The 27,920-nt window shown below is 41.2% G+C and overlaps 1 protein-coding gene across 4 annotated transcripts; it reads left to right on the top strand.

Moving 5' to 3' along the window:
- The first annotated feature begins 5,787 nt into the window (after positions 1-5,787).
- Positions 5,788-27,622, top strand: LOC113571682 (filamin-A-interacting protein 1). Of its 4 annotated transcripts, XM_027000768.2 has the most exons (8): positions 5,788-6,209; positions 14,683-14,929; positions 15,269-15,439; positions 15,828-16,006; positions 20,270-23,075; positions 23,219-23,283; positions 23,923-23,980; positions 26,573-27,622. In XM_027000768.2, the coding sequence occupies exons 2-8, from the start codon at positions 14,684-14,686 to the stop codon at positions 26,591-26,593; spliced, it is 3,546 nt and encodes a 1,181-aa protein (XP_026856569.2). In that variant the 5' UTR covers positions 5,788-6,209; position 14,683; the 3' UTR covers positions 26,594-27,622. The 4 variants fall into 4 exon arrangements, with proteins under 4 accessions (XP_026856569.2, XP_026856570.2, XP_026856568.2 ...); XM_027000769.2 differs by lacking the exon at positions 23,219-23,283; XM_027000767.2 differs by lacking the exons at positions 23,219-23,283; positions 26,573-27,622 and having other exon boundaries at positions 23,923-24,359.
- The last annotated feature ends 298 nt before the right edge of the window (positions 27,623-27,920 follow it).

The following is a 27,920-nucleotide window of genomic DNA, read 5'->3' as shown; positions in this document are numbered from 1 at the left end:
AATCTGTGCAGGTGTCAACATAAAAAAGTATACTAGAATAGATAAACTTTATATAAACTCGTTGTAATATATATATGTATATATATATATATATATATATATATATATATATATATATATATATATATATATATATATATATATCCGACCTGTATATACATAACTATATATATCTATATATATGCTATATAAACTATATATAAAAATAAAAGACAAATATTCAAACAATAGCAAGTAAAAGTATGTGTAGTGTGAGATAAGTACAGTATTTGAACTTCAAATTACTGGAATTACAAATTACAAGTATTTGAACTTCATATGCACTGCATATGAAGGATTCATATGGATTGAATGCACTCCAGGATGCATTTCTGGAGAGATTGGGAACGCTTGTCATGTGTTTCCCTCTTACGCAGAACACCACTGCATCCGGAAAGTGAAACAAAAGGATGGGGGGGGGGGGGGGGGGGGGGGCGGACTGCGGGTTTGTTATAAAACAAATGCGTACATAATATTTGCCTGCGCGCCCTTGAGATTATAGCATACAACATCCTGTAGATGGTGCTGCATATTCGCTACTCAATTCAGATCTCAGACATAATGTATAATGAGAAGCATAATCTATAATGAGAAGTTGCAAATTTGTGCCATCTAGTGGACAAACCGGTTAGATTTCGTTCCATCGTTTCATTGTTTCACTGAGTGACATACACAGGGAAATTGAAAACGAATAACTAGCATGCAAACATACAAACATGCACATAATTATCACTGTGATCTCGAGCGTTTAATTCTTTAACTCTCACTCTCAAGCCATTCCAAACATGCCTGACTAAATCTTTATCAGCCGACCTACTGACTAAACAATGTTCGTCATCTGAATAATCACATTGCTTATGGCTGTTCACTATAGCTGTGCATGAATCATGGTGCTTTGTTCGCGCTACCACTTTTGAATATGGGCTTTGTATTGCAAAATACATTAATCTAAACATATTCTCAAGTATAAAGTCATAGTTATAATGGAATGCAGGAATTTTATGAATGTCTGCACCCACTCCCAAGCTATGATACACAATAGTGCGATACACAGTAGTGTGATACACAGTGGTGCTTCGTTGCCATCAACAGACTGCATTGTACAGTTTTATCTTACAAACTCTGTTACTTTCAAGTTTGGAAAAAAAAAACGATCAAGATATAATGGTAAATAAACCTTTAAAAAGTAAAATATACAAAAGTTACATATCTTTGGTATCAACCAGTGATTTTAGAAATGTGATTGTCTTAAATTAAAATTAAAGGAAAGTTAGAAAACTTTTAAGAAAAGAGTGTCACCAAGGAGAGTAATAAAAACTAAAAATCATGATATTGGTAGACAAAATAATGACAATGGCATTAGGTAATGTGATACAAAAGGTAGGTAATGTAACACATAATTCCATAAGCACTGCTATATGAGAGTGTAGTATAGTATAGTAAGTGGAGTATTTGTTTATCACTGCATAATCACACATGTGTCATTTGATTGGTTTGATACCATGTAGAAAACAGTAAAAATAAACCAATAGTAGGTGTGTCCAAACTTGGGCATGCCATTGAAAAATGCTACAGTAACCCTTTTGGGTCAGGGTGCCAGTCGCTCTGTAAAGTCGCAAGATCATCACATTTTCTCCTCCAAGTTTGTTAGATTGTGTCACTTACTGAGGAACAATCCTTTCACCTATTTGACAGCAAAAACTCTGCATGAACTGAAGATTTCAGTTTGTTATCTGCCTATAACAGCCTTTTCAGTTCTTCAGTAGTCCACTGGCTACATGGCCTAGCAAGTCTCTTTTTCTTATTTTGCCATATGAGCAAAAACTGTTACTGTTACTTGACCAGTTTGAAGTCTTTACAGTGCAAACTGAGACTTGTTTACTTCGATCAGTGGTACACTGTGCTTGTTGTTCAATGAGTCATGCAAGCAGTTCACTCTCGGAAATGTGTTTTCTGATTCTGTAATGGTCTGTCAGTCTTCCACCTATCAAGGTTTTCCCCAGTGCCTTCTGATGGTGTAGGAAATTGTACTCACTGACAAACATTTTTTTGAAAAAGTTTTTTGAAATTTCTCTAAAGAAAAGATCCATAATTTTAAGGGTTATAATGGGTTACACTTTAGGGTTAAGGGTTAGAATGATCTCTGAGGAATGTTTCCAGTAACTTGTTTAACCTACTCTATAAAGAGTTAAGACAGCTCAGAAGGCAAATGGAAGCGCAACCCAGTACTAGCAAGGTGTACCTAATAAAGTGGCCATAGTGAATGTGTGTGTGTGTGTGTGTGTGTGTGTGTGTGTGTGTGTGTTTGTTTGTGAGTGTATGTGTGTGAAAATTATTTTAAAACTAAGCTGTTAAATTTTATGATTTATGAATGATATTTCATTACAATTTTTAATATACCTCTAAACCTGTTTCATGAATTTAACATTGTAGGTTTTAAGATAAGCTCTGAATCCCATAAACCCAGAGGACCTGCCAGTGGATCCATAATCCCATTCCTTCCTGTTAACATTGCCTCAGAGCCAATAACTAAATAATAAGGCTGGAGTTTGAAAGGTTAGGGAGATCTGATTTTGCTGTGGTACATCATTCTTTCTGTCAGTGATCTATGTGAGGAAAGACACTGACACTATGGCTTCCAGACACTCACTTCAACATGGACACACCCTACTGTGCTTATGTGTGATGTTAATCCAATTGACACCTTTATAGAGGTCCACTGTAATCTGAATTATGTTTCCTGTCTTAAGAGTTAATGGAAGAAAAGAACAGGTGTCACATTAGATTTATGTTCCTTATAAAGAGAACAGTATTCCAGCTTTGAATATAACCCATGCATGTTGTCAATGGTGTCATGCACATACAGCCAGACTGTGATTTCATGATTCCCATTCATCTCATATTAAACAGGAATCCCAGGTGAGCATATCGCCATTTCAGGTTGGAACCTAGAATAACACAAGGCCAAAACTAGATCTGAGCATGTGAGAATTTGGGCAGATTTCCCTCTCTTATCTGGTTTCATCTCACTGCACACAACACACTGCATTATTCTATCACACCTCTTAATATAGACTTTGTTACTATGCGCCATTGTGCTGCATAGAACCTTTCTCTGTATGCTGCTGCAAATACTGTCACTCTATTAATGCAATAAGATTCTGTCATCAGTGTGACTGCAGCATCTCAGTTCAACGACAGTGATGACGTGTTGGTGTTGATGTGCACTTAATCCCTCCACAAACCTAACACTGCTAACACAAATTTTTCCAATGTTTTTGAACAGCAGGCAAATGTATTAACAGAGGCCCCATGGTGAGGCTGGTTTCCTTTAGGTTTTGTGTCTTGCTTAATTAGGAGCCATAGAGGTTTGTAAATGGCGACCATACACTTAAAGAAATACATGTAGTACCATGTTTAGCTGATAATTTCAGTAAATGTTAAATGCTTGTGGATTCCTTGCCATGGTTATGCATAATTACTTTTTTTGTAATATAATTTTATACCAAAACAACACAGATAACACAGGTCACAGTTTTAACTAAGTAACTTAGGCCACATAAAAAAACCAAATGCATCTGGACATTGCACCTGCACAATAGTATTAGGCTCACCTATCCGCCCCACAAGCACACCATTCAGTCTCATCACTACTGTCCTGTTTATGTTACTACTATCCTTGCCATAAGTCTGGTATGGATGGATGGATGGATGGATGGATGGATGGATGGATGGATGGATGGATGGATGGATGGATGGATGGATGGATAGATAGATAGATAGATAGATAGATAGATAGATAGATAGATAGATAGATAGATAGATAGATAGATAGATAGATAGATAGATAGGAAACAGATACACGGTTTGTGATTTACAGGCTTTGCAGCAGTGTGGGGACCATGGTTGGTGTGGGGACCACAGTCAGTGTGGGGACCATGGTTGGTGTGGGGACCACAGTCAGTGTGGGGACCATGGTTGGTGTGGGGACCATGGTTGGTGTGGGGACCAGGGTCAATGTGGGGACCATACTCTGGATTTCTGAGTGTGAAGTGTTTTCCTGAAGAATGAGACGCTGTTCTGAGAAACCACAGGCTTGCAGGCTCCTGATGTCATTGCCTGAGTCATTACTGCTTGGAAAACGATCATTTGATTGTGACTGACTGGGAGGAATATCTCTGCGCAAGACAGCGTCAGCCTGTTATTACAGCAACTAGGATTGCAGAATGTCAAATGTAGAATCAATAATGCACTTTTTAGGCAGACAAAAGACACATTCACATATACTCTCCTTTCCATAATTAAGCCATGTGAGAGCCATAGGATAATTGGACCATAGCCTTCGATTGTAGTCAGTTATGGGATTTCACTGACAATAGTGTCATTATATTGGATACTCTAGTCTTATCTACATACTGAATACATATGAGTCATCTTCTATACAGATGTGATATTGAGTGCAGACCACCAGCTCTGGGCTATAAATACAGAATACTTCTGTTTTACAGCAGTAAACATGTCTCCCATTGCAACCAGTTCATGACATCATAAGGGTGTACTGGTGGCGGGGTTTAATCAAAACACACTAAGCATGTCTTGATCGCAATTTTGGCAGACGTCTCCGTAATATCATTATGCAGCCATCTGTGGACATATACATGTGTCCAGCCTGACAAATATTCTATATACAAGTAAATTATTAGACTGCTGTTTTATGTTTAGTCTGAGGTGTGGGTGGCGTGTTGGGCTGCGGTGTGGGTTAAATTTCTTGAGATTTAAGTCCACTGTGGGTCCATAGAAACATTGCAGTACAGAGCACAAGACTTCGGTGTATACATATTACACATATATTAAGTCATTTAGATGATGACTTTGATCACAGTGGCTTAAATAACCAAAATGTGGTAGAGTCTCTCCCAGAGCAGCTCTGGGATAAAGTGAGATGCTTGAGGATTGAATGTCACTAGCCACTAACCCACATCAAGTCTGACTCACAGCCATCACAAGTTTCCTAATGACACCAAGAAACATGATCAGAGGTAGTTATGCACAAGCTCAGATATGCAAATGGAGAAGTTAGCATTGAATCATCTTGTCCTATTCAGTTGAGTAAACAAAGATGACTGATAATTGGAATGAGCACATGACCCACACCATGGTGTCTGTCTAATCAGGTACTATGGTCAGCTGGAGATGAACACTAAGCAAGACTTTATGCCTGACCACTTTATTTTCAGGGAACGCACGCAAACACCAGGTTCAGCCATTTCATCACGAGTAGCCTAAAGCACCTTAGTGTCGGTGATTGTAAACTGACAACACTTCGGTGAGAGGTTCATAAACGCTAATGGCTCAATCTTTCACAGCCCTTGTTTCATCTGCTTACGAACAACAGCAGAAAACACAGTATGGCCCTCTTTTTGTTTATCATTTCCAATCTCACTTTGCCTCGTGAAAACTTTAATCTGATGAATAATGTCTGAATCTACATTTTATATGGAACTACAGCCTTTGGCTTTCATGGCAAATTGCGCGCCAGTGTTTACCAAATCCGTTTCTGACAGATTTGACTTATATGACTTGCTGGACCGGTGGACCCTGTATTTATGGGAGTTGTAGAGCTCAGCTGTCGGAGGGGCTCAGAAAAGCCTGCCGCAATCTATTCAACTGCTAGCAGCGATGAGTGACTGAGAGCGTAGTTTAAATATAGCACCCGCACTCTCTGACACACCACTCCTCTCTGAGAAACGTAACGGAAGAGAGGGAGCCCTCTGCTACGCTCCGATACCCCAAGCTCCCTACTTACTGGGAGTTTGGAGGCGGACGAAGAGCTCAACTGTTTTGAAGGCGAGTGTCGAAGGAGAAACTCTGACCACCTCCTCTTCCCGATTGGTCGGTCTCTCTCTCTTTGTCTCTCCCGCTCTCTCTTCTCCTCTAAGCATGTCAGAGTCGCCGTGCTGGCTCAGAGACTTCAAGAGGGGACAAAACGCAGACCTCACACACGCTGACGCTGCCTGCGTGTGCCTTGCAGAGGAAGCAAAAGCGGGAGGAAGAAGAGCACATAAAGAAAGGAGAGGGAGAGGAAGAGAAGGGACAGAAGACAAATTGGTCGTTTAGCAGGATCTCATCGGCTTTATCAGAGCCCTCATCCTCGGAACCAGTGTGAAAAGGTAAAAAATTGTTCTTGCTTCTTAATTGATGTCTGACCTTCAGATTTTAGTTTAAGGAACTGTGCTGCTCTGAAGCTGGGCTACTATGCTTCATTTGCTCATACAGCAGTTTTTTTTTTCATTGATTCATTATATTTTCACCAGTGAGTTTACTAGTGAGTCTTGATTTCTGTCTGGGTCTCAAACATTGCAGTACTGATTAAATTTGATGTTATTATTAACTCATTGATGTGAGCTCCATGTCAATTGGTCTTGAAGTATTCTGGATTTAAATAACATTCAAAGCTCTGGCTTGAACTGGAAGTCACAGTCGGCTCAGGAAGTACTTGATTTGGTGTTTTCTTTATCACATATCTGAGTGGAGGCATGCTTAGCTCCAGAGTTGTGAGAGTTAAGTGAAATGCTAGCTGTTGGCCACATCACAACACATGAGGGAAAGCGAAAATGATAATGCCATAATGTCATAAGTCAGACTTTTCAGACACTACGACTCAGAATTCTCTCTGAACTTTGAGAACTGTCCAAACATTTTGATTGTTGAGCAAGAAAAGTCTGTTCAAGAACCAGACACATTACTATCCAGAGAGAGAGGGGGGCACAAACACACACACACACACACACACACACACACACACGCAAATACACACACACACGCACACACTACAAATAAACACACACACAGACACACACACACACACACACCACACACAAAACACACAATCTGACTGCGTGGGAAAGAACGTGATTTATTTCAGAATCCCCATAGTAATACAAGAGAATATAACATGTATAGTGGTTAAACTGGGGATTTGTCCTTAAAGTCATGCCACTGTCCTCATTCCACAGAAATCTGATTTGAGCTTGTGCTTTTCATTTAGCTGTCAACAAGATATACATGCAGTATCTCAATAAAGACTAGATTCCTTGGGGACACTATAAGACAGAAATCCGGAAACATCTCCTATGAATATAAACATATTGTTGGAGGGCTTACTTACCTCATAGGTTCTCAAATATCCACACCATCCATATATCTTAAAGCCGAAGCACTTTGTACCTCCATGTAAAATACTCCAGCAAAACATTTTCTGTGTAACAAACAGTAACACACACCCCAACTCCACATTCAGTCTTCCTGTGATGAATTGTCAGATTAATGTCCTTCATTGTCAGCATTATGGATTGTTGTGCTACTGGGAAGCGTTGATGTTTACAGTGCCATGCCTCTCTGCCACCTGGTATAAAAAGTGATGGCCATCTTAAACGCCTCAGTCCCGCAGGCCACAGGAATGACTAACGGAATGTTTCCTTTTAAACCGTGGAACGCAGGTATCATTACTTAGAGAGTGGCCGCTCACTACACAATAAGGTACGGCCCATGAGATCAGTATCCAAATTCAGGTCAGCCATCTTTGGTGGGGTAGAGGAAAACAGCGGCATCGGACCGCTTGCCCACACCGTCGGCATGGCAGCTCAACACAGAAAAGATGAGTTGTGTTTGTTTATTTTTAATTTATTTAATACCGTGACACAATTACATAACGCATAACAGTGGAAAGCTACATGACACCCTCAAGTTAAAATATTCCGATGTATAAGACCCACATTTATACATCCTCTGTGCAGAGGGATATTAACCTCCTGAGACCTGCACTATATTGTTTGGTGCACTTTTAAATAGTTCCTTCCTATTTAGCACCTGGCTACTGCGGAAATTAAGCAGGGACTTAGAACAGGAAGTACTTTTTTTGCGAAAAGATGTAATGCGTTTGTATGAGGATAGCAAGCTTGTCTTAACATCATTTTAAAACTCCAGTAGTCTCAGAGGACGTACGAGGCAAAATAAGTGGCAGTGAACACAAAATAATATTGTTTATATGCTGACAATGTGTTGCAACAAAGCATGCATAATCTTAGTCATAACAAAGCTCACAGGGCTACAAATAAAGAAACTAGACTTAAATACTATTCATGAGCAGTGAAGTGAAGTGACTGAAATGAAGAGTGTGTGTCTGTATAAATTTGATGGCCCAAGCCAAGCAGAGGCAGCGGCAGGGCATGTCTCTTAAACTCCCAAGCAAAGGATGCAGGGGTAACATTACTTCATAGGACCCAGAAGAGCTAGCCTGACCCCTCCCCCCCGACCCCCAACAAAAATCATCTCTGCTATCACCTACACTTACATTTTTCAAGTTTCTCTAAATGTAAAGTGTCCCGCTAAGAATGTTATGATAGCTGTTGCTACAAACCTCCGTCAAGCTTCTCGGACCACTGAGATATTTTCTCTGAGACTCTAAAGTAGAACACTTACGCAAATGTAAACCATAAAACAGGCGAGTGATAAAAGATAATTCTAAAACTTGGTCATAAATACTGGAGACCTAAGACATAGTCAGCATTTGTTCACTCTCCTTCCCCTAACACTCTCTCTCTGTCTATCTCTCTCTCACTTTCTACTTTATGAGGGAAATGATCTCATCTCCATCCAGGCAGAAAGGCATTTGAGACAAGCCTTCCTGACTACATCTGGCTAGTGATGTCACTCTTTTAGACAGGGCTGGCTCAGAACAGTCGTGCAGATAAAACCCCATGAACTTATCACTCACTCTCACTTATCGATCACACTCACTCAGCCAGCTAGCCAGTGAATGCCTTCTCCTCATTCTCCCATTTCACTTGCTTTCGTCTATTTAAAATGTCTGTTGAAACATAGTGAAATATGAAGCCGATTATTACAGAATTACAGCATTCTTGAGTCATGTTTCTCGCACTGGCTCAGTGGAGCCAGTATGAGAGAGTCTTTCTCTTCTGCCTTCATAGGCACTCCAGATGAGTTAGATTAGGGTTTGAACCAGGGAAGCTTTTTTATGATGTCTATTTTTATATTCATCCTGGAGCAATGGCCCTCTATCCACTGTGGCTCTCTCTGGCCACCCGTTTAAGATGACCTGGAACCGGGTCATGTTCTAGAGAGGGCCGCATGAACGGACCCCGACAGAAAGTCCCTCATTGGCTGCAGTAGGTTTTGGACTACTCAGTCATGTGCAGAATCAGAGGCAGATACTGTATAACATCATAGCTGCATATTTCAGTCTTAATGTGGTCTGTAACTCTACATCTTATATCAGTCTGGTAGGATTCAAGTTCACAAGCATAGACACAGATGAGTGTATACTTATCAAGTTTTTTTCTTATCTTATCAAGTTAACCCAAATACATTCACGTTTCAGCACCAACATTCTAGACTTTAAAAATACAAATATTGAACCTCTCCATGGAACGTGACATTCAGTGCTACCTCCCTCACATGCTGAAGATACATGACAGCACAGACACTTTGGAAGCAACCAGATCGAAGATGTGTGAATGAGACTGCTGGATTTCTGATCTAGCTTCAGAGACTCGAACCTGTCCTGTGATGTGTCAGGCTGGGCACCTCAATCCACCTTTATACTCCTGTGTATTAACAGCAATCCTGAATAGAAAACAGTGTGAACGTCTGAACCCAGGAAACATGGGCAGGCCAAGAGCGACCTTTTCACAGAGTCTGGCCCCTACAGATGGTACAGGGTGTGTATTTCTCTATCAGAGAACATGCATTTTAAGATAATAATTTCTACCACTTTTTGTCTATGATTAAGACATATCGATTAACAAAATCTGAGCGGAGTCTGAAATGACTGAGTTCTCTCCGTGATTTGACACTTTTCCATAGTGTTTGCTGTGACACCTTCTGCTAGATCAAGTTGCCGAGACCCCTTCTCCCCCTCTTTGTTCCACCACACCCTTGTCTGTTCAGGGATCACAGGAGGTCAAACTGAGAGACGCCAAAGGCTTGTCAGAGGGGAAAAAAGGCAGCAGTGTAGAGGAAGAGTAAAGTCCCACTACAGCAACTCCGGTGACCTTCACATGACCCTTCAGCTTCCAGAACATTGCTTTTCTACTTACTTTTGTAAATCCAGAATACCATATCCAATAATACACTTGAGAAACCGTAACATTTCTTGGCCTACAACAGTTCCTGGAAGGGATTCCTCATACTTTGGCACACCTTGTGATGACCTTTGCACTGCTATGGATTTGCAAGTTTTGCTTTTTTGCTGTTGTTGTTGCTCCTCATCGAAGTGTCGCCGCCTGTAAGCATCAGAACTTCCAGGAATGTGAATCTGAATTACGCCCTGCTAGGCTAAAAACAGATCTGACCTTGCAGTCTACCAAAATGTTAATGTTAAATAATAAGTGCTAATGCCAATTCTAAGGCCTCTCCAAAAAGGGCTCTTGAGCGTGGACCTTTTCAGCTTGTGTTTCCCTTGTTTAGTCACATTCCTGCTGTGGCTGAACCAAAGCTTCTTCTCAGGCATTTTCTTCCAGTACCATAGAATTATGGTGGTGGGGGTTGGACAACTTGCAGCACCTGTCACTACCATGTTTTATTGCAGCTAACTAGACAGACTCCCAGTTTGGTCCAAAGGGGGTGGACATGGCTGGAATGTTCTGGTATGTTTCTTCATTAGGTCCTTTGGCAAAGCCTGGCTGCTTAGGCGCTTATTGCTCTTCCTCTGATACACATCAAATGTTGCATCTCCAAGAGTGTACGACAAAGTGTCTCCTCTTCTGACGTATGAAGCAGACCTGACGTATGTAGCAGACCACATGTCATGGGGCAGCCTAAGAGAGGGTGGCAGGTGAATGCCAACATTTATCCAGGAGAGGATAAAACACTGCGGCTCCATGTCTGTTTATGTCCCAGAGCAATTACGGAAGCTTTGTCCAGCTGGCAAGAGCTGGTTTTTGTGTTCCCAGTTTAGCTTCACTGCCATGCCAACAGTTTGTGTGTGTTTGTGTATGACAGCATACCCAAGCTCTGGTTGATAGCTACAGCTATATATAGATGTTTCATGTGCATGTGGTGCTAAATGCCTTTCTCGAAAATACCTCAAGAACCCATGGAATTAATTATCGCAAGAGCAGCATGTATATTAATGTTCAGTCTCTCCAACCTCAGGCGGTGCGGGTTTGCTCACAGGCGTTTGGTATAGTGGGCTCCCTGCAGATATGGTGTGAAACTGAATCTTTGCCAGGCGTGGCCAAGTTGATAACCGATGATGCCTTTTGATGCACCAGTTGGGGAGGGTCTCTGTAAACACCTCTTAAATCTAACATGCAGCTGTGGATACTATACAGAGACCATTCAAGGAGTAGCGGTCTCTCTCCAGAGTGGGGTCTCTGTCAGGAGTAGAGGTTTCTCCCAGGAGTGGGATTTTACTAATGGTGGGATTAATACCACTGTCCACACTCCCAGGACAATGATTGTGCACCATGCAGAGAATTTGTGCAACTATTTTCAGTATTTCAATGCCACATCATCAGACAGATATCAACTTGACAAAAATATAACCACTATAATTTAGTGTTATACTCTGTGGCAATCATGTGAGCTCATAGCTCAGTACTCATCTGAATTGCAGAAATAGTAATGAAGAACCACAAAGGTATCCAGGACCTATTTGTAGATATTTTCACATGGATACAAAATGACAATTACATAGTTAGTGATATATAGACTGTATAATGAATTGGCTGTAGAAATATCTGAGATATTATAGTGATGGGCTATTACTTTAACAAACACAACTAGCATTGGTGTTTGGAATGGTCACAAGTTCAGAGCTATATGATATACAATCTCTCTGTGAACAGCACACTGATATAGCCCTCACTTCTCACCCTGACCACAGGAAGAGGGTTGAAGTACAAATCCATCCATCCCTTAGAATAGAGGCAGCATGCTCACCCACTCCCCTGTAATAACTATTAATAACCAAAACACTAAACTTTCAGCTAAATCTGCTTTTTTTTTCGGTGTCACACACCGTGCTCATTAGCAGCTCACCAGAAATTCAGTACCCTCCTGAAGGTTCCATCCAGCCACCACCAAGCCCACTGCACTCGAGCACTGACCAGAACGATGTGGCCATAGAGGCACTTGCCAAATTATCTCCACAAGTTTAGACAATATGTAAGCCCCTAATTGTCCAAGCCACTAAAGATTTGGACCTTGTCTGGATGACAGTGCTGTCACACTTGGACTCTGTCATCCCATTCTGTCATCCCGTTAGTGACTTTAGCTAATGATCTCGCTGCCCTGATCCTGGACTTTTACATCAATCGTCTATAGATTAGAATGTGCACGATGCTCAAATGTTACTGCAGCATGGGGAGGTCTTGCAAACGCTGGCTCTCTGCAAATCAGGATTTGAACGAGGCATGGCTCTGGCACAGTGCAAACCGTGAGTACGTCTTGGTTTGATAATGGAAACAGTGGACTCGGACTCCATACTGAAGCACAGGAGAGCAGTGTCACACCAGTGCAGCCAGACTGCAGCTCTTGACACTGAAGTGGTGTCACAGTATGTGTGAAATTTATGATAAGCTTAGGTCCCAGCCCCACAAGGTTGAACTCCTAATGTAATATATATCCCACATCTTAGAAAGTCAAGTGATATAACCCTTGTGGTTTGTTGTAAATGTTTATATGTTTTGTAATGGACTAAAATGGTGGACAAAAAAAAGGTCTTTAGGCATTGTTATAGCCTGCAATTATTTTGAGAATACTTGTGAATACTTGTGAAGGCTCATAATAGCTTGATATGACATCTGGGCTGGTTGTTAATGCCAGGAAGTGTATGTTTAGACCTTGTGTAGAATTCACAACATCTGACCGGGAGTTAGGATAAATATAAATATAATTGTTACTGACTCCTGCAGACTGAAAGGCTGTGTCTCAAATCACACTCTATATTCCTACAAATGTGTGTCCTTGACCATGTACTAGATGAAGTTTTGAGCAGGTGGTGGCTACTGAGTGCAAAAATGGTCCAGCATTTCAAATTCATTGTTTTGACTACTAAAAGATTAGGAGTACATGACACAGTATGTGATTTGAGACAGCCATTCTCTGCTCCATGTGTTGTTAGAGGTTAGGCAAGGCAGGCCGTGCCTGAGGCGAGCGCAAACACTGGGTCACGCGTCTAATCATCACACATCCTGCAGATCACGTAGGGGATTGGGGAGGGAGAGAGGTAGTGTGGGAGCCTGCTCTGAGCGGACTCTGGGGCTAGGGGTCAGGGGTGGTGCATGAGATCATCAGAAAGGTGTGGTAGATGTGCTGTTGACAAAAAAATGCTGATGTCATACTTGACCTTATTGTAGATTATGTGAAGCTGCTGAGAGGCATTCACTCACTGCTAGCTTCTCATTTCCCTCTCTCTCGCTCTGTCTCTCTCTCTCGCTCTGTCTCTCTCGCTCTCTTGGGGGAAATCTCTCTCACAAATCAATCCAGGGCTCGAGTGCGTGGGATCAAGAGAAATGGGCCTAATGAAAATTTACTGCGAAATACAGATTTACTGCAAAATACAGAGTGAGAACATATTAGATACTGCCAGCGAGAACATATTAGAAGTGGGGCTCAGTGGCCAAACTCCAACTCAACGTTTCACTCCCACAACATGACATCTGTGTACCTGCACGGTGTGCATGGGGAGTTTGGTGGAGAAAGCCGCTCACTAAGTTGCTTTTGTGTCTGCCTTGCTAGCAGAAGACCATGGACCAGCACTGTTTGTTGATTCACATTCTCTAACACACCTGTTTATCTGGTAATTAACTTTTTAAATCAGGTGTCTGAGCAGGCCTATCACCAAACAGTGCTGGTGATATAGTGGTGCACTATAGGACCAGAGCTGGACACTCCTGACATGTACTCTCACTGGCTGTCCCTTAACTGGAGAGCTCAGATGATAAGCCTCTTAGATTTTCCACCAGACAATAAAGTAGTGAAAGGGATGTTTGGACGTGAAACGCGAAGAAAAAATATGCAGTTGGACCGTAGTGATTTCAGGGCTTGAGCATACACATTTACCACTGGCCTTTTATTTAAAATGTCAACAGCCGCTAGAGAGACCCTGAAGTATGCATGTATTTCTTAATCAATGCAGTGACTTCATGGCTCATGCATTAGCTAAGCACAGAGAGTCACCACTGACTGCCAAACAGCTCAAGTTGCTGCAAGATGTTTACTGATGCCTGGTGATGTCAAATGATTGAGCTGGTTTGGTCTTCACACAAGCACCTGTGCTCAAATAAGAGTTTGTCTGACTTAAAAACATCAACACTATTAAGGTTGTTCCTTCAGGGTCATTTGTCAGGTTAAAGGTGATAAACCAGCCAAACAGATCCTGCAATGTGGTACAGTCAGTTAGAGATTAGAAGTTCTGTGTGCAGTAAACCTCAGATTCACTAACAGAAAAAAGTAACAAGATGAAATATGGGTTTGTTTGCTCAAAAGAATTTTGTTCAAAGATACTCATGGGGTAATTGTAGAGGTGCCTAAATTAAGAATCTCAGGAATGAGATTAAGTGTGAATGTGGCAAATATTAGAAGTTAAAATTGAACAAATCCATGTCTTCTGGTTAGAATGAGGTCCAGGACCAGTGGAATGGAGGCTCATGACAGCGGGCGCCTGAAGGTCAAAAGCTTCCGGAAAGACGAGGAGAAAGGAGACATACAGGAGCTGATGAAGAACACTCACACCACTGAGACAAACAGGGGGAGCAAGGAAGAGAACACTGGACCGGTGAAGATGCCGAGGAGAGCAACACTGACAGACCTCTCGAAAGAGAAGCTGCTTTATCTGCTCAGCGTCATGGAGGGAGAGGTGCAGGTGAGACTATTTTTCAAATAAAAAGCTATTATTTCAGATATCAATGGTTTAATCATTGAAGGTAAATGTATTATTATTTTGCTAGAATTACATGATAACGCAGATGTTGTCCAAGAGATTGTGCATAAATGCTGAAATCAAGAATTTTGTGGTACAGTGTGTCTCATGATAAATGGCTCCCTCTTGTGGTTGATTGTAGGATGGTACAACGGACAAACACTGGATTCAGTCAACCATGATTTTATGACCTTACTCATACTACTGGTGTGTCATCCAACTCTTTGATGTAGTCATTAGGCCATAATGACAGTAATGATTTTAATGACTTGCCCTCAACAGGCTCGTGAAGATATTATTCATATGCTGAAGTCAGACAAGACGCAGCCTGAGACCCTGGAGGCTCACTATGGATCTGCTGTCCCCGTCAAACCTCTGCAGGCCCTGCAGAGAGACTGTCAGCTCTCCGGCGGGAAGCCCATTGATGACGTCTATGAGATCCCCATGTTGGAGGTTAGAGGCACCTCTCAAGGAGACAGCTGCCTTCAAATTCATGTCTTACGCTGGGGCAAAGCTGTTCAGTCCTTGTTCCTCAAGGGCCTGTTCATGCAGATTTTCCATCATGTCAGTATCTAGGAGTCAGGGGTGATGACACAATGACAATGGAATTATTTACTCCGCGATTATAAAAACCTGGAAGGGTTTTGGATTCACGGGCCGGGATTCAGTGTCAGGGTTGCAGAGGGTGTAAATTGATTTGTAATACAATCCTTAAAATCACTGCGGTTAAATTTACACATCCATTGCATGGCTGACACAGGTGAGTCGGGTGGCAGGCTGGGTGGTTTGTGTTCTTCAGCAGTCTCTGATGCACTGCCCTGGGTGTGCTTTGCGCCTGCAGCTGGACCGCCTGGAGGAGAAGCAGCGGGAGACGTACAGGCGTATGCTGGAGCAGCTCCTCCTGGCAGAGAGGTGTCACCGTCGCACCGTTGCCGAGCTGGAGAGCGAGAAGCGCAAGCATGCCGACTACATGAACAAGAGTGATGACTTCACCAACCTGCTGGAACAGGAGCGTGAGAGGTGAGATGGCACCATTCCTCTGGGTGTGTGTGTGTGTGTGTGTGTTCTCCCTCTCAGAATCCATTCACTCCACACATAGCCCATCCTCATTATAGGTCAGGGGTCTTAAAATAACCTGCAATTCCAGCAACTCACATAGTTTGGGGTTGTTCAGCTTTAGTTACATTACACTAAGGCCCCCGTACAGAGGTACTTGAAGTTCAAAGAGCAGCAGAGAACTCCAGGTATAGCGTGGAAGGAACCAAAGTCAGCAAAGCACTTTTGGGGCTCAGAGAGCCCCCCACCCACTCTGAAAGCCCCACCGGTTGGGGGGAGAACAATCTATGCTCACTTGATGAGATGAATAACTCCAGCCAAGGACAAACGATACAACAACCAGCTCAGAGCGGTAATGGGTTTTCTAACAGCTCAAGTTGGAAATGTGATGCTATAATGTGCATGTCAGTGATCTGGAGCCAGTCAGCACAGACTCAAGAGTGAGATTAGAGTGCTGGGACATACAGGATGTGCCATGACCACAGACCACTTCTTCAACATGCGAGTAGACAAGGGCTGTTTCTTATTTCTCATTAATAAAATACAATGCTGTATCGCAGACGCACACACACACACACACACACACACACACACACGGGCAACTTCTTCGTAGAGCATTGTGAGAGGCCAAACATGTCAGGACAGGGGTATTGTAATGTCCAGGGCCCATCTGATAAACCCCCTGCTGTGGTGATAGCTATCAGACTTCTCTCTGTGCCTGTCACGGATGCATATGGAGCATGAGACTGAGGGGTCGGCCAGTGGAGATAGCTGGTCGCCCATGCACACACTGCTGTGCTGAATTCTCACAGTGTAGCATGCACGGAGCTCCAACTGTGTAGATCATCACAACAACAAACGAATCCCTGGATGTTTTTAAATCACAGTGGGTGTCCGAGGAGAAGCAAGCCTTTGTAAACATCTGTAAACAGAGCCAGAGTTTAGAAAATCATTACTTTTAACAATGTAATCTAATCATAGAAATGATTTATTGTTACGTCTCTATCTAATCTTAAAATTTGTTACTAATAGAGTTTAATATCATCCAATATATGTGAGGTGGCGTTTGTCACTTCTTGGAAAACACACTGCCACAAAATGACATGCTGCTTTTGCCACATGCTTGTGTTATAAAGGTCTCGTTGTGCACATTAAAAGGGCAGTGAACTCCTGTTGAGGGCCATTAACAGCACACAATTATGGAGAGCTGACACAGAGTCTGCTATCCCTGCTGGCTGGAGCAGAGCAGAGCTCCGATTTTCCGTATGACTTAAAACTTCAAAAACCTTTCAAGCACATGCCTGTTTCACCTGGTCTTTCCTTAATAACTTAATAATGCTACTCATGTTGACTGCTAAAATAATAAGAATAGATTAAGAATAATAATATAAATTTTCAATTAAAAATAATATTTAGCCTTTAAGGTAATACCCATTGTGATACCAAATTGATGCATTATGTGTTTGTGTATGTGTTTGTTAATTAAAGATGTCGATTATATGTGCTGGAACGAACAGTCTACGATTTCATGGTATATCAGGCATGGACTGAAAGGGACAGTCTGTGCCCTTATGCTGATTTAATCTTTCCCTTTTAAAGCTGGTTGCTGGGAGCCAGTTACCGATTCCCCTCTAAGACTGATGAACATTCTAAAAGAAAACAAACAAATAAATAAACAACAACAAAAACCACAGTGTGTGTTTTGAACCCTTAATTAGTACTTTGTTGCACCTGATGTTAGTCAAAGTAGTGCTAGTAATGCCTTTGTGATTGAACTAGAACTGAAGGACAGGAGTTCCTGGTCTTTTTAAAGCAGAGTAATTTGTGATGGGAGATTTGATTGTAAAACGAGAGCAACAGAAGTGTGACAGAATTTTAAAAAGCTGCCTCATAGTCAGTGTCTGGCCATATCTCGCAGATCCTTCATGTCCAGTCTTGGTGCTGGTCTTTCAGCAACATGTGAGCACATTCCTCTCTGATATCGTCATCTCAGAAATTCATCTAAAGCGACGCTCCACTGGCCCCGCAGCACCTGTGACTGAACAGCAGGGCCCCTAGGGCAATGCCCTCCAGAACAATTACAAGTATTGTATTTGCGGTTCTTGCCGAGAGGACCTAATTGCACTCATTGCCTCTGTGTACATCACCTTAGTTCGCTAGCTGCATTTTAATATCTTGTAATCTATGGTGTTAATATATTTTCTGTTGATTTAAATTAAAGGTAGAAGGTGTACTTTGAAGACAGCATGGGCAGGTTCTCTCACTGAAGCTGTGCATAATCTCTGACAGCTCGTAGCATTATCACTACAGCCTTTAGTAAATATAGCAAACTTCTAATATACATCTAACATTTTCTACCCAGTGCCCTATCGTATTTAGCTCTTATTAAAATAGGAAATGTAGATGAGAATGAAAGGTGTTTAGACTGTGTGGTCGATTTATGTGCTGCTTTTAAGTATTTTTGTTCAGGACCAGGGTAAACTGCATCTGTAACTGAAACAGCCTGGGTGTCCACTGTATCAGACATTCTGTTAGTTCTGATTAGGTGAAGGTTGATCTATTAAGTTCAGTGGTTACATCACCCTTGTTGCATTTACATGATTTGAGCTTGATAAGGTTCAGGACCATATCGGTGATCTTTCCAGACATTAAGGGATAGTATTAAAGTACATTTTTTTTGGACATATACATCATCCTATTCCTATTCCGTCCTATTGCGACACCAGACATCTCAGATCTGGGAAAATATTTACCTCATGGCAATTTCTGGTTGACAGAGGCTGAGCTGGCCAAAGAGCAAGTCTGGCATTGTTCCCCAACAAAACAAAACTTTTCTTTTGCATTGTTGTCCTGTTTCCATGGGAACACTTGGTTGCCAGAGAGGAGGGAAATATTTGGGTCATGCTGGACCCCCAGATTGCATGGCGTGAAAAGTGAAGCCCTGCGATCTTTGAACACTTTGATTGCTTGGTTTGTTTTTGTGCCCATTTCCTAAAACAACATCCTGACTTCAGTCTGAGCAAACAGTGAAAAGAGACTGAGGAAAGGCTTTGTGAAAAAAGCCCCCCCTCCAATTTAGGCCCCTCCTTCTCAGCCCAAACAAGGCCAAAACAATTCCATGCCTTATATGGAAGGATGATATCACCAGCTAGTAGAGCAATGCCTTTTCTTTACACAGCATTCACCTTTCACTGTGCACTGATGACATGTTTGGAATGTGAAAGCTAATTCTGCATGGTGCAGGGGCCCTTGACAGACCTGGCGGAAGTCTTAGCAGCTCATAGCCACAGACAGTGCAAAACACATTAGGCATGGACCCACCTGGAGTACTTCCCAGCTACAGGGTAAGTTCAAACTATGTTGAACATCGGAGGGATGTTTATGAACAAGCCATTGGATTCAGATTTGTTTGCAAGCCTTGTACTTTGGCAAGTACAAATTTGTATCTCAACAAGCTGCTGGATTTAATCTTTTTCTTAAGATCTGGAGGTAATTTGTACTCATTTGTGATGGTAAGGGAAGAACAAAAAGACATTTGTCCAGTAAGAAACTGATTAACTTATTTCTATGTTGTGGCAGACAGGCTGTGCTGATGTACAGGTCCCCCACAGAGCTGACACAGTGTAAACATTTACCAGCATGAGTTAACTTTTTGGTGCTGGGCATACTGAAGAGTATGGCTGTTTTAGGATTCTGCAGTCTTTTGGAGGCTTTCAAGCCATGTTACTTTGCACTGTCTAATAACACCTTGCAAGCATGTGGGGCAGAGTACTTTGCTGTGCGAGACAATCACATAAGTGCTAGGGAACAGCTCTGAGCCCTGCTGTGCTCTTTGGCATCAGGCATGCTTCCTTCTTGATTCTGCTTTGCATCCCTGCAGACCCTTGGAATTTAACTGTAAACATGTCTGCTTGGGTTTTCACAGAAATTGCAAATGCGGTTTGCATTTTTTTTTAGTAAAGCAAATCAGAGATCGTAGGGGGAAAACATCTTGTAAGAAAAGATTATGTGTTTTACTCTGAATAATAAAACTTTGTTGTTATACAGTTTTACTTGATGTGTATCTGTTATATTGTATATTGTTATATTGATGTTATATTCAGTCTTGACCCACATTTTGTCATCTTTATAAAGTCGATTATGGATAGATTATAGATAGATTTTTTAATAACACCATCCTTTTTGAAAGAAGATTTGATTTTCTATTTGATTCTGTGTTTGTTACAGACTAAAGAGACTACTGGAGCAGGAGAAAGCATACCAAGCTCATAAGGACAAGGATAACAGCAGACGACTGGAGAAAGTGAGAGAAGAGTTGGTGAAATTGAAGTCCTTTGCTCTGATGCTGGTGGAGGAGAGGCAGCTCCACACTGACCAGATTGATCAGCAAAGCCAGAAAATACAGGACCTCAGCAAAAAGCTGCAGGAGAGGGAACAAGACATCGAGAGCCTCACTAGTAAATCAAAGGAGGATATTCAGAAGATTCAGAAGCTGGAGGTGGAGTCAGAGCACAGGGCTGCCAAGTTTGCACAAGAACATGAAGAGATGACCACCAAGCTCTCCAATCAAGAGTTACAGAGCCGACAGCTGCGCTTGAAGTTGGCAAGTCTGTCATGCAGGATTGAAGAGCTGGAAGAGAGCAACAGGGTACTCCAGAAATCTGAGGAGAACCTCCAGGAGTTGAGGGACAAAATCAGTAGGGGAGAATGTGGAAGCTCCAGCTTCATGGCTGAGCTTGAGAATCTTCGTAAGAGAGTGCTAGAGATGGAAGGGAAGGATGAGGAGATCACAAAGACAGAGGCACAGTGCAAGGAGCTAAGAAGGAAACTCCAAGATGAGGAGAGTCACAGTCATGAGCTGAAACTTGAAATCGAGAAGCTGCAGAAGAGGATGGTAGACCTAGAGAAGCTTGAGACAGCTTTTACTGTGAGCAAGTCTGAATGCGCACAGCTTCATGCAAACCTAGAACAAGAGAAGACCTTGACAAAAAACTTAGCTCAGGAACTTGAGAATGTGAAAACACATATTAACGAGCTGGAAAGCTCTGAATCAAGGCTTGAAAAGGCTGAAGTTAACCTAAAAGATGACTTGACAAAGCTGAAGTCATTCACTGTAATATTAGTGGATGAGAGAAAGAACATGGTAGAGAGAATTAAACAAGAAGAGCGCAAAAGTGAAGACATGAGCACAATGCTTAAGACTGAGCAAAGCAAGGTCATGGAAGTCACAGAGAAGCTTATCGAAGAGAGCAGAAAGCTTCTGAAACTGAAGTCAGAGATGGAAATGAAAGTGTCCACTCTTGCAAAGGAGAAAAATGACCTGAGGACTAGACTAGCAAGTGAAGAGGAGAAACAAAAGGATCTATGTGCAAAGGTCATCCTAATGCAAAAAAGAATAGAATGTCTTGAAGAGACTGAAAGACAATCCTTCCAAAGTAAAGTTGATGTGGAAAAGGTGAGGTATCCAGATGAAGATAACAAGGTTAAAGAGCTGACTGAGGAGATTGAGAGGCTTAAGAACCGTCTAAAGCAGCTTGAGGTTGTGGAGGGAGATTTGATAAAGACAGAGGATGAGTATGATATGCTTGAAAAGAAGTATAGAACAGAGCAGGACAAGGCCAATGCCCTCTCTCAGCTCCTGGAGGAAATGAAGACACAGATTGCAAGGAACAAGGCAATAGAAAAAGGGGAGGCTGTAAACCAAGAAGCCGAGCTGAGACTGAAGTGCAAAATGGAGGAGGCCAAAACAAGAGATTTGCAAGCAGATGTTCTAGCACTCAAGGAGAAGATTCATGAGCTGATGAACAAGGAGGACCAGTTATCTCAGTTGCAAGTAGATTACACAGTTCTACAGCAGAGGCTTATAGATGAAGAAGACAAGAAAAAGATTATGAGCCAACAGATCCTAAACCTCACGAAAGACTTAGAGGTCACAAAACGCTACAGTCGAGCACTACGTCCTAGCATGAATGGCAGGAGGATAGTGGACGTTCCCCTTACTTCAACAGCTGTTCAGACAGAGGCAGAGAGTATTGAAGCTGTTGAAGAGGACACTCCAGCAGTATTTATAAGAAAGTCTGTCCTAGAAGAAAACCATGTTATGAGTAATTTGAGGCAAAAAGGCCTTAAGAAACCAGCTGTGCTAGACCGTTATCCACCTGCAGCTACAGAGTTAGGTATCCGAAAGTCATGGCTCCCTTGGATGAAGAAGAAGGATGTGATTACTGATGAGCAGGCTGGCTCAGACAAGACTGCCTACAAAATTGATAGAGATGCACCACCTCAGCCAACTGAGCTGACCATGTCTCAGAAACCAGGGAAACCACTGCATATCAGAGTGACTCCAGATCATCAAAATAGCACAGCCACTTTGGAGATCACCAGTCCTCGTGCTGAGGACTTCTTTTCGAGTGCCACCATTATACCCACTTTAGGGCTCCAGAAACCACGAATCACTATCGTTCCTAAGCCTATTACTGTGACATCCAAGGGCGCAACCACTGGAACATCATGTGGACCGGAAAGGACCATGTCTCCAGTGACAATTACCACCATTTCAAGAGCAAAGAGCCCCGATGGAAACAAGAGCCCTTACTCAGACGGTACAAGCTCCCCTGTATCGGTCATCACAGTCAGCACAAACCCAGTAACTCCACCGTGTGTCTCTCCAGAACCCCAGGAGATGACCACAGGCCGGGCTGTGCTTAAGGTAACCCCGGAGAAGCAGACGGTGCCGACGCAGATTCGTAAATACAACCCCAATGCTAACATCATAACAACAGAGGACAACAAAATCCATATTCACCTGGGGCCACAGTACAAAAGGCCTCAGGATGCTGGCAGTAGCCCCACTGTCATGGTGAGACCTCTCACTGTGAGTGCAGAAAGCAAGGAGACTGTCCCTACAGCAACAGTGCTACGCTCACCTCGACAGGCGTCCACTTCTGCAGTGAAGACTACCTCAGGCAAGATGACGAGCAGTATTACCATTACCCCCATCACCTCTGCTCCATCTAGACCTACCCAGTCTGTGGTGAGTAAATGCAAATAGGATGGTGCTTTGAAAAAATATAATGTTAAGCCCCTTGTTTGCTTTTAAGCATTTATCAATTACTAGAACTGTGTGAATTGTGTGGCCCTAAACAACATAATGATATACAATCTTCTACATTACAGTTGCTTCTGAAATGTTTCAAAATGATATCAGGGAGTCTCTGCTCCTTAGATAGCTGTCTGTCCAGGTATAGACAAGTCAAATACATTTCTTAAATATGACTTTAACTAACACTTGAATTAACTGTAATGTCAATCCCACCTGAAAGTAGTTATCTTGGATTCTTAAGAGTTTTATTTGGCACCAACTGACCAATCCCTAATTTTTAACCTGACATGAAATTAGCCTGAACTATTTGTTAGTGTTTAATAATAACTAATGCACATGTGACCAGATGTAAGCTAACATGCATATCACAACAGAATGTGATGCCCTCTACTAAAAATCACAACAGCTAATTATGATCCAGCACTTGTACATATCTCTTAAGTGCTCTTAAGGATGCATGATTAGAGTTAAGAACATTAAGTTATTAAATCATATCAAATATGAGAATTGAACAATTCCCTGAACAAACTTGCTTGAAACGTCAAAGAATCACAGTCTAATATGTTCTAATATGGTGGCCATCCCTTTCCCTAAATGTATTGAACTATGACACAAAGTATAGTACTTTATGCACAAATGAGAGATTCACTATGGAAGTGGAAGGATATTATATCCACAATGAAAGGGCTTGCCATCTTTAATACTTTCTGAATAGTAGCTGGTTTTATTTGACACATAAAAACACTTGTCTTCTTTTTTGTCATTCCTACACCACCAGTCCGGGGCGGATGTGCAGTCATCTCGGTGCGCAGCCACGCGAATCCCTGTGTCAAAAGGTATGAAAACAGGCAAAACAGTTCTGGGGCTCACCACAGTGTCAAGGATAGAGTCTCGTGCTGAAAGCCAGTCAATGAAAATTGAACTGAGGAAATCTGCAGTGTTCAGGTCTATAACCACAGCTGGGGGCAAGACCTGAGGTGCCACCACTGTGTAAATAGCTACTAAGAGGATGGTGCAAGACGGTCATGCGTAAGGGTCTTTTGGACCGAGTATTGTTATGATCTAAGCGCTACTGAGCCGCCAGTTTTCCGAGTGATATTATTGTAGATAAAAGCCCATGAGCACTCAGTGTTGTCCTGGAACTGAAGCACTTGTACAAGAAGGTAGGGAACCAAGACCTCCAGACACCATCCTCTTTTTGATTTTTTTTTTTGGGGGGGGGGGGGTTGATTGTGTTTGTATTTGTATTGTAAATATATGGCTTCAACATACTAATGTATATACATTTCACACTTGAATGGACTGAATCATATATCTCAGCATGTTTTTGGTTATGCTTAGTACAACATTTTTTTATCTGCTAGAGCACAATGTTACTAACACCTTAGCTCGATTCTTCTCTTAAATTGTTTTTATTCATGTTTTGTTTAATTTTAAAGTTGTGGAGGTTTCCAAGAAAATGCAAATATTATATTTAATATAATCGGTTATCTTTTATGAACTGACACCAAAAGTAAATAAACTGATATTTTTAAACCCTGAATTTTAATACATTGCCTTTCTTTTGATGTCATACTATTTTCATGTCTGAAGAGGATTTGTCAGTAAAATCTTGCACTGAAAGTGTATAAGGAAACCTCCATAAATTGTAACAAGTTAGAATCCATTATGCTTTATGTTACTGACTCTTCTGTACACAGAGCATGTTAACTACTTAAACAGCAGAATTTCACCATCATATTTTAAAAGACATGACAATCATTTTTCAAGAGCTTTTTTACTGCAAAATGCATCCAGCCTTATTTGAGTGACCCTTTCCTGCAGCAGAAAATGAGAAGAAATAACTAATATATCCTGTGTAATTATCCTTTTAGTAAACAATAGTAAATATTATTTATACTTAATAAACATACATCTTTCCATATTTTTTCATACCCATCACGTGTCAGAGGATTATTTCTTGGGCATCTTGTGCCACCTTCTGGTCACTCTTTTTCATTAGGGGCAACTTAAGATGTACCACATTGTCCATCAATTACATTGGATGACAACATCTGTTGCATATCTGTTATTTCATCACATTTGAACTGTCCTCAGAGATCTTTCTGTGCAACCAAAACCTAATTAGAAAATGTTCCAGTTGAAGAGCAACTGTAATAACATCTGTAATAACTGGATGATAGCACTGAGCAATATGAGTGCTGAATGCAATAGTAGAGACATGCAGATCGAAGGCATCCTCTATTGGTGCTGCACTTGATTATAAGCGTCTGGGAAACAAACCAACCAGCTGTGCAAGGGCAAAGCAACAACAGAGTTCAGTGGTTAAGGTACTGTACTAGTAATTAAAAGATTGCCAATGCAAGTCCCACCGCTGCTTAGTTGCCACTGTTGGGCTCCTGAGCAAGACCATTAAGACTCAATTGCTCAAAGTTGTATTCAGTCATAACTGTAAGTTGCTTTGGACATCAGATAAACATAAACAACAGCTCAGTATTGTTTTCATTCAGTAATACCTATTCGAGGCTTGTCTCTTGGTGTTGTATTGCTGATGTAATGTTGGATTATAGAATAAATAATGATGTCCACAATGAAATGGTTGCATCACACAAATCAGATTTGAGCACGAACCTTTAATGGTCACTTGTTGGAAATGTGTAATGGCAATTTAGTTTCAAGAAGGATATGGAAAAAAAGAGAAAAGGTTGGATATGTGTTGATGGATGTGCCACAGAGGCAAAGATGAGGATATCTGTGATAACCAAAAACTGTAAAAGATTAATCAAATCATTAGATCTAATGAAGAAGCTTGAAATGGAGATGTGAGATATTTATCAAAAATGTATGCAATATTTTTGCACTCACATTTTTTTGCTTCTCTAACTGATTCCATTCTCATCTTACCATCAGTCATGGAAATTATATTATTTTCCTAATCTATTCTCATCTATTAACCAACTCTGGTTGTTTCACCAACACACAGCTGCTCATGAGGGCTAATGCTCAATTGTGTTATGTAAATTATGTTCTAAAACTTGAATATGAATTAAAGGCCCTATGTGTAGGATCAAACAACTTAAGGTGCTTTTGCCCGTCCATGTTTTTGTAGTTACAGACATTAACTAAAGTTATTTTATAATGACTGTCATTATATTATAATGTTCCTAAGGGTATTTTATAACAAACACATTTTAATCATTCAGTTTTACTTGTAGCACTTTTAAATTCCTTACATGTAATTTCCCAGAATTATAATACTGTAGGGACGCTCAAAGGAACCATTCTTGGGAAATACTCTTAATGAATTCACCAGTGTCAATGTCATTAATGATTTTGCACAACACCTACCACTAAGTAAACAGGCTAAGATTTAGGTACAACATGTGAGTTTAGAGTGCCTGTTCACATTCCTTGTTTTTACCCCGCAGAAAATGTTGTGCTCCACATGACTATTGAGCCTCGCTGAGACTGTGGTTTAGGCGTTAAGGCTGGCCAGCTTTCTAAACACCTCCTCTACGGAGTGGCCCAGTCAGCACCTTCACTGGCACGAGTGTCATCGGCAATCCCACTCTGAACTTTAACCTCTGGAGCCCAGCTATACTAGGAAGTCCAACAATTTGTATGTTGGTGAAATTTATGTTGGTGACATGCACAAAAATATGAAGTGTATAAATCTGTTTTGCTGGCGACACGTTTTTTTGTATGTGTGTTAAAGAGAGTCAGACGTGGTAGATTCAGTGGTGACGTATACAGTGAGGAGAGTCATGGAGAATAATTGGTTGCTGCTTTAACTATGTCAGCAGATTCCTTCAGGTCAGTCTTGTGACTGATTAAAGGCATTTCTCTCTAGGCCTGTAGAGATTAGTGAGACAGAACATAAATGCCGGAGAGAACATGATGGAGCCTACAGTTGCTGGCGCTTTGGTAACATGGAAAGCTAATGCATGTGATAGCAAGGATGTTTATTGTATATTGAATATTCTGATTTTGTCACATTCTACAAAAATGACAAATCAATTATTAGTATCTCATGATTACAGAAGTATAACAAGACTGATATTTGCCATTTCAGTGTGTATTTGGTAATTAGTCCAACTATTCTCATGCATATATGTCTTTCATGGCATAATGTCTTCAGAATGGTATGGAGGGACCCACAATAAGTATCTGCAGTCATTATACTAATTTAACCATTTTTCTATCCATAGTTAGTGTTTCCTTATTGCGTTGCTGTGAACATATATGAGCACTATATGATTTTACATTTGGAATAAATGCACACAATGACGCCTGTTTGAGCAGTGAGCATTTTGAGTGATAAGGACAAAGCTGTGTTTGGAAGTAGTTGTGCTTTTAAAATCAACAACAGTGGTAACTGAAGAAAACAAAGCCTATCACTAAGTCGATACAAAGGACCTACGGGCTATAGATTTACTTGTACATCTGCCACTTTGCAATTAAAGATGCATATAATCAAATACAGTGATATTAATTCCTTATTAATATGTAAAAATAGTTTACATAAGTAATAAGAAAATAATGCATGTTTATATAAACTAATAATTGGGAAAATTTCTAGTCTTTTTTTAAACATGTAAAATGTTCATATTTCAGTGTGGATTCTGAAAGCAGCACAGTAACAGTGTTAGCTAAAGTGGTCAACTGAATCTGACATGTGACACTGCTGATTATGATGTATAGGATCATTTATGGGACATTCTTAAAAACATGGTTGGCTTAGGTGGACACAACTTTACTATGACAAATTGCTACCAA

This window comes from Electrophorus electricus, chromosome 3, assembly GCF_013358815.1.
Source record: "Electrophorus electricus isolate fEleEle1 chromosome 3, fEleEle1.pri, whole genome shotgun sequence".
Classification (NCBI taxonomy): domain Eukaryota; kingdom Metazoa; phylum Chordata; class Actinopteri; order Gymnotiformes; family Gymnotidae; genus Electrophorus; species Electrophorus electricus.
The sequence above is the reverse complement of the archived record's forward strand: the minus strand, read 5'-3'. Positions and strand labels throughout refer to the sequence as shown.

Excerpts from the sequence above, each read along its gene's own strand:
- LOC113571682 (XM_027000767.2), top strand. The coding sequence starts at position 14,684 with ATGAGGTCCAGGACCAGTGGAATGGAGGCTCATGACAGCGGGCGCCTG. Across the intron at positions 14,930-15,268 it reads TCATGGAGGGAGAGGTGCAG|GCTCGTGAAGATATTATTCA; the intron begins GTGAGACTATTT and ends TGCCCTCAACAG. Across the intron at positions 15,440-15,827 it reads ATGAGATCCCCATGTTGGAG|CTGGACCGCCTGGAGGAGAA; the intron begins GTTAGAGGCACC and ends TTGCGCCTGCAG.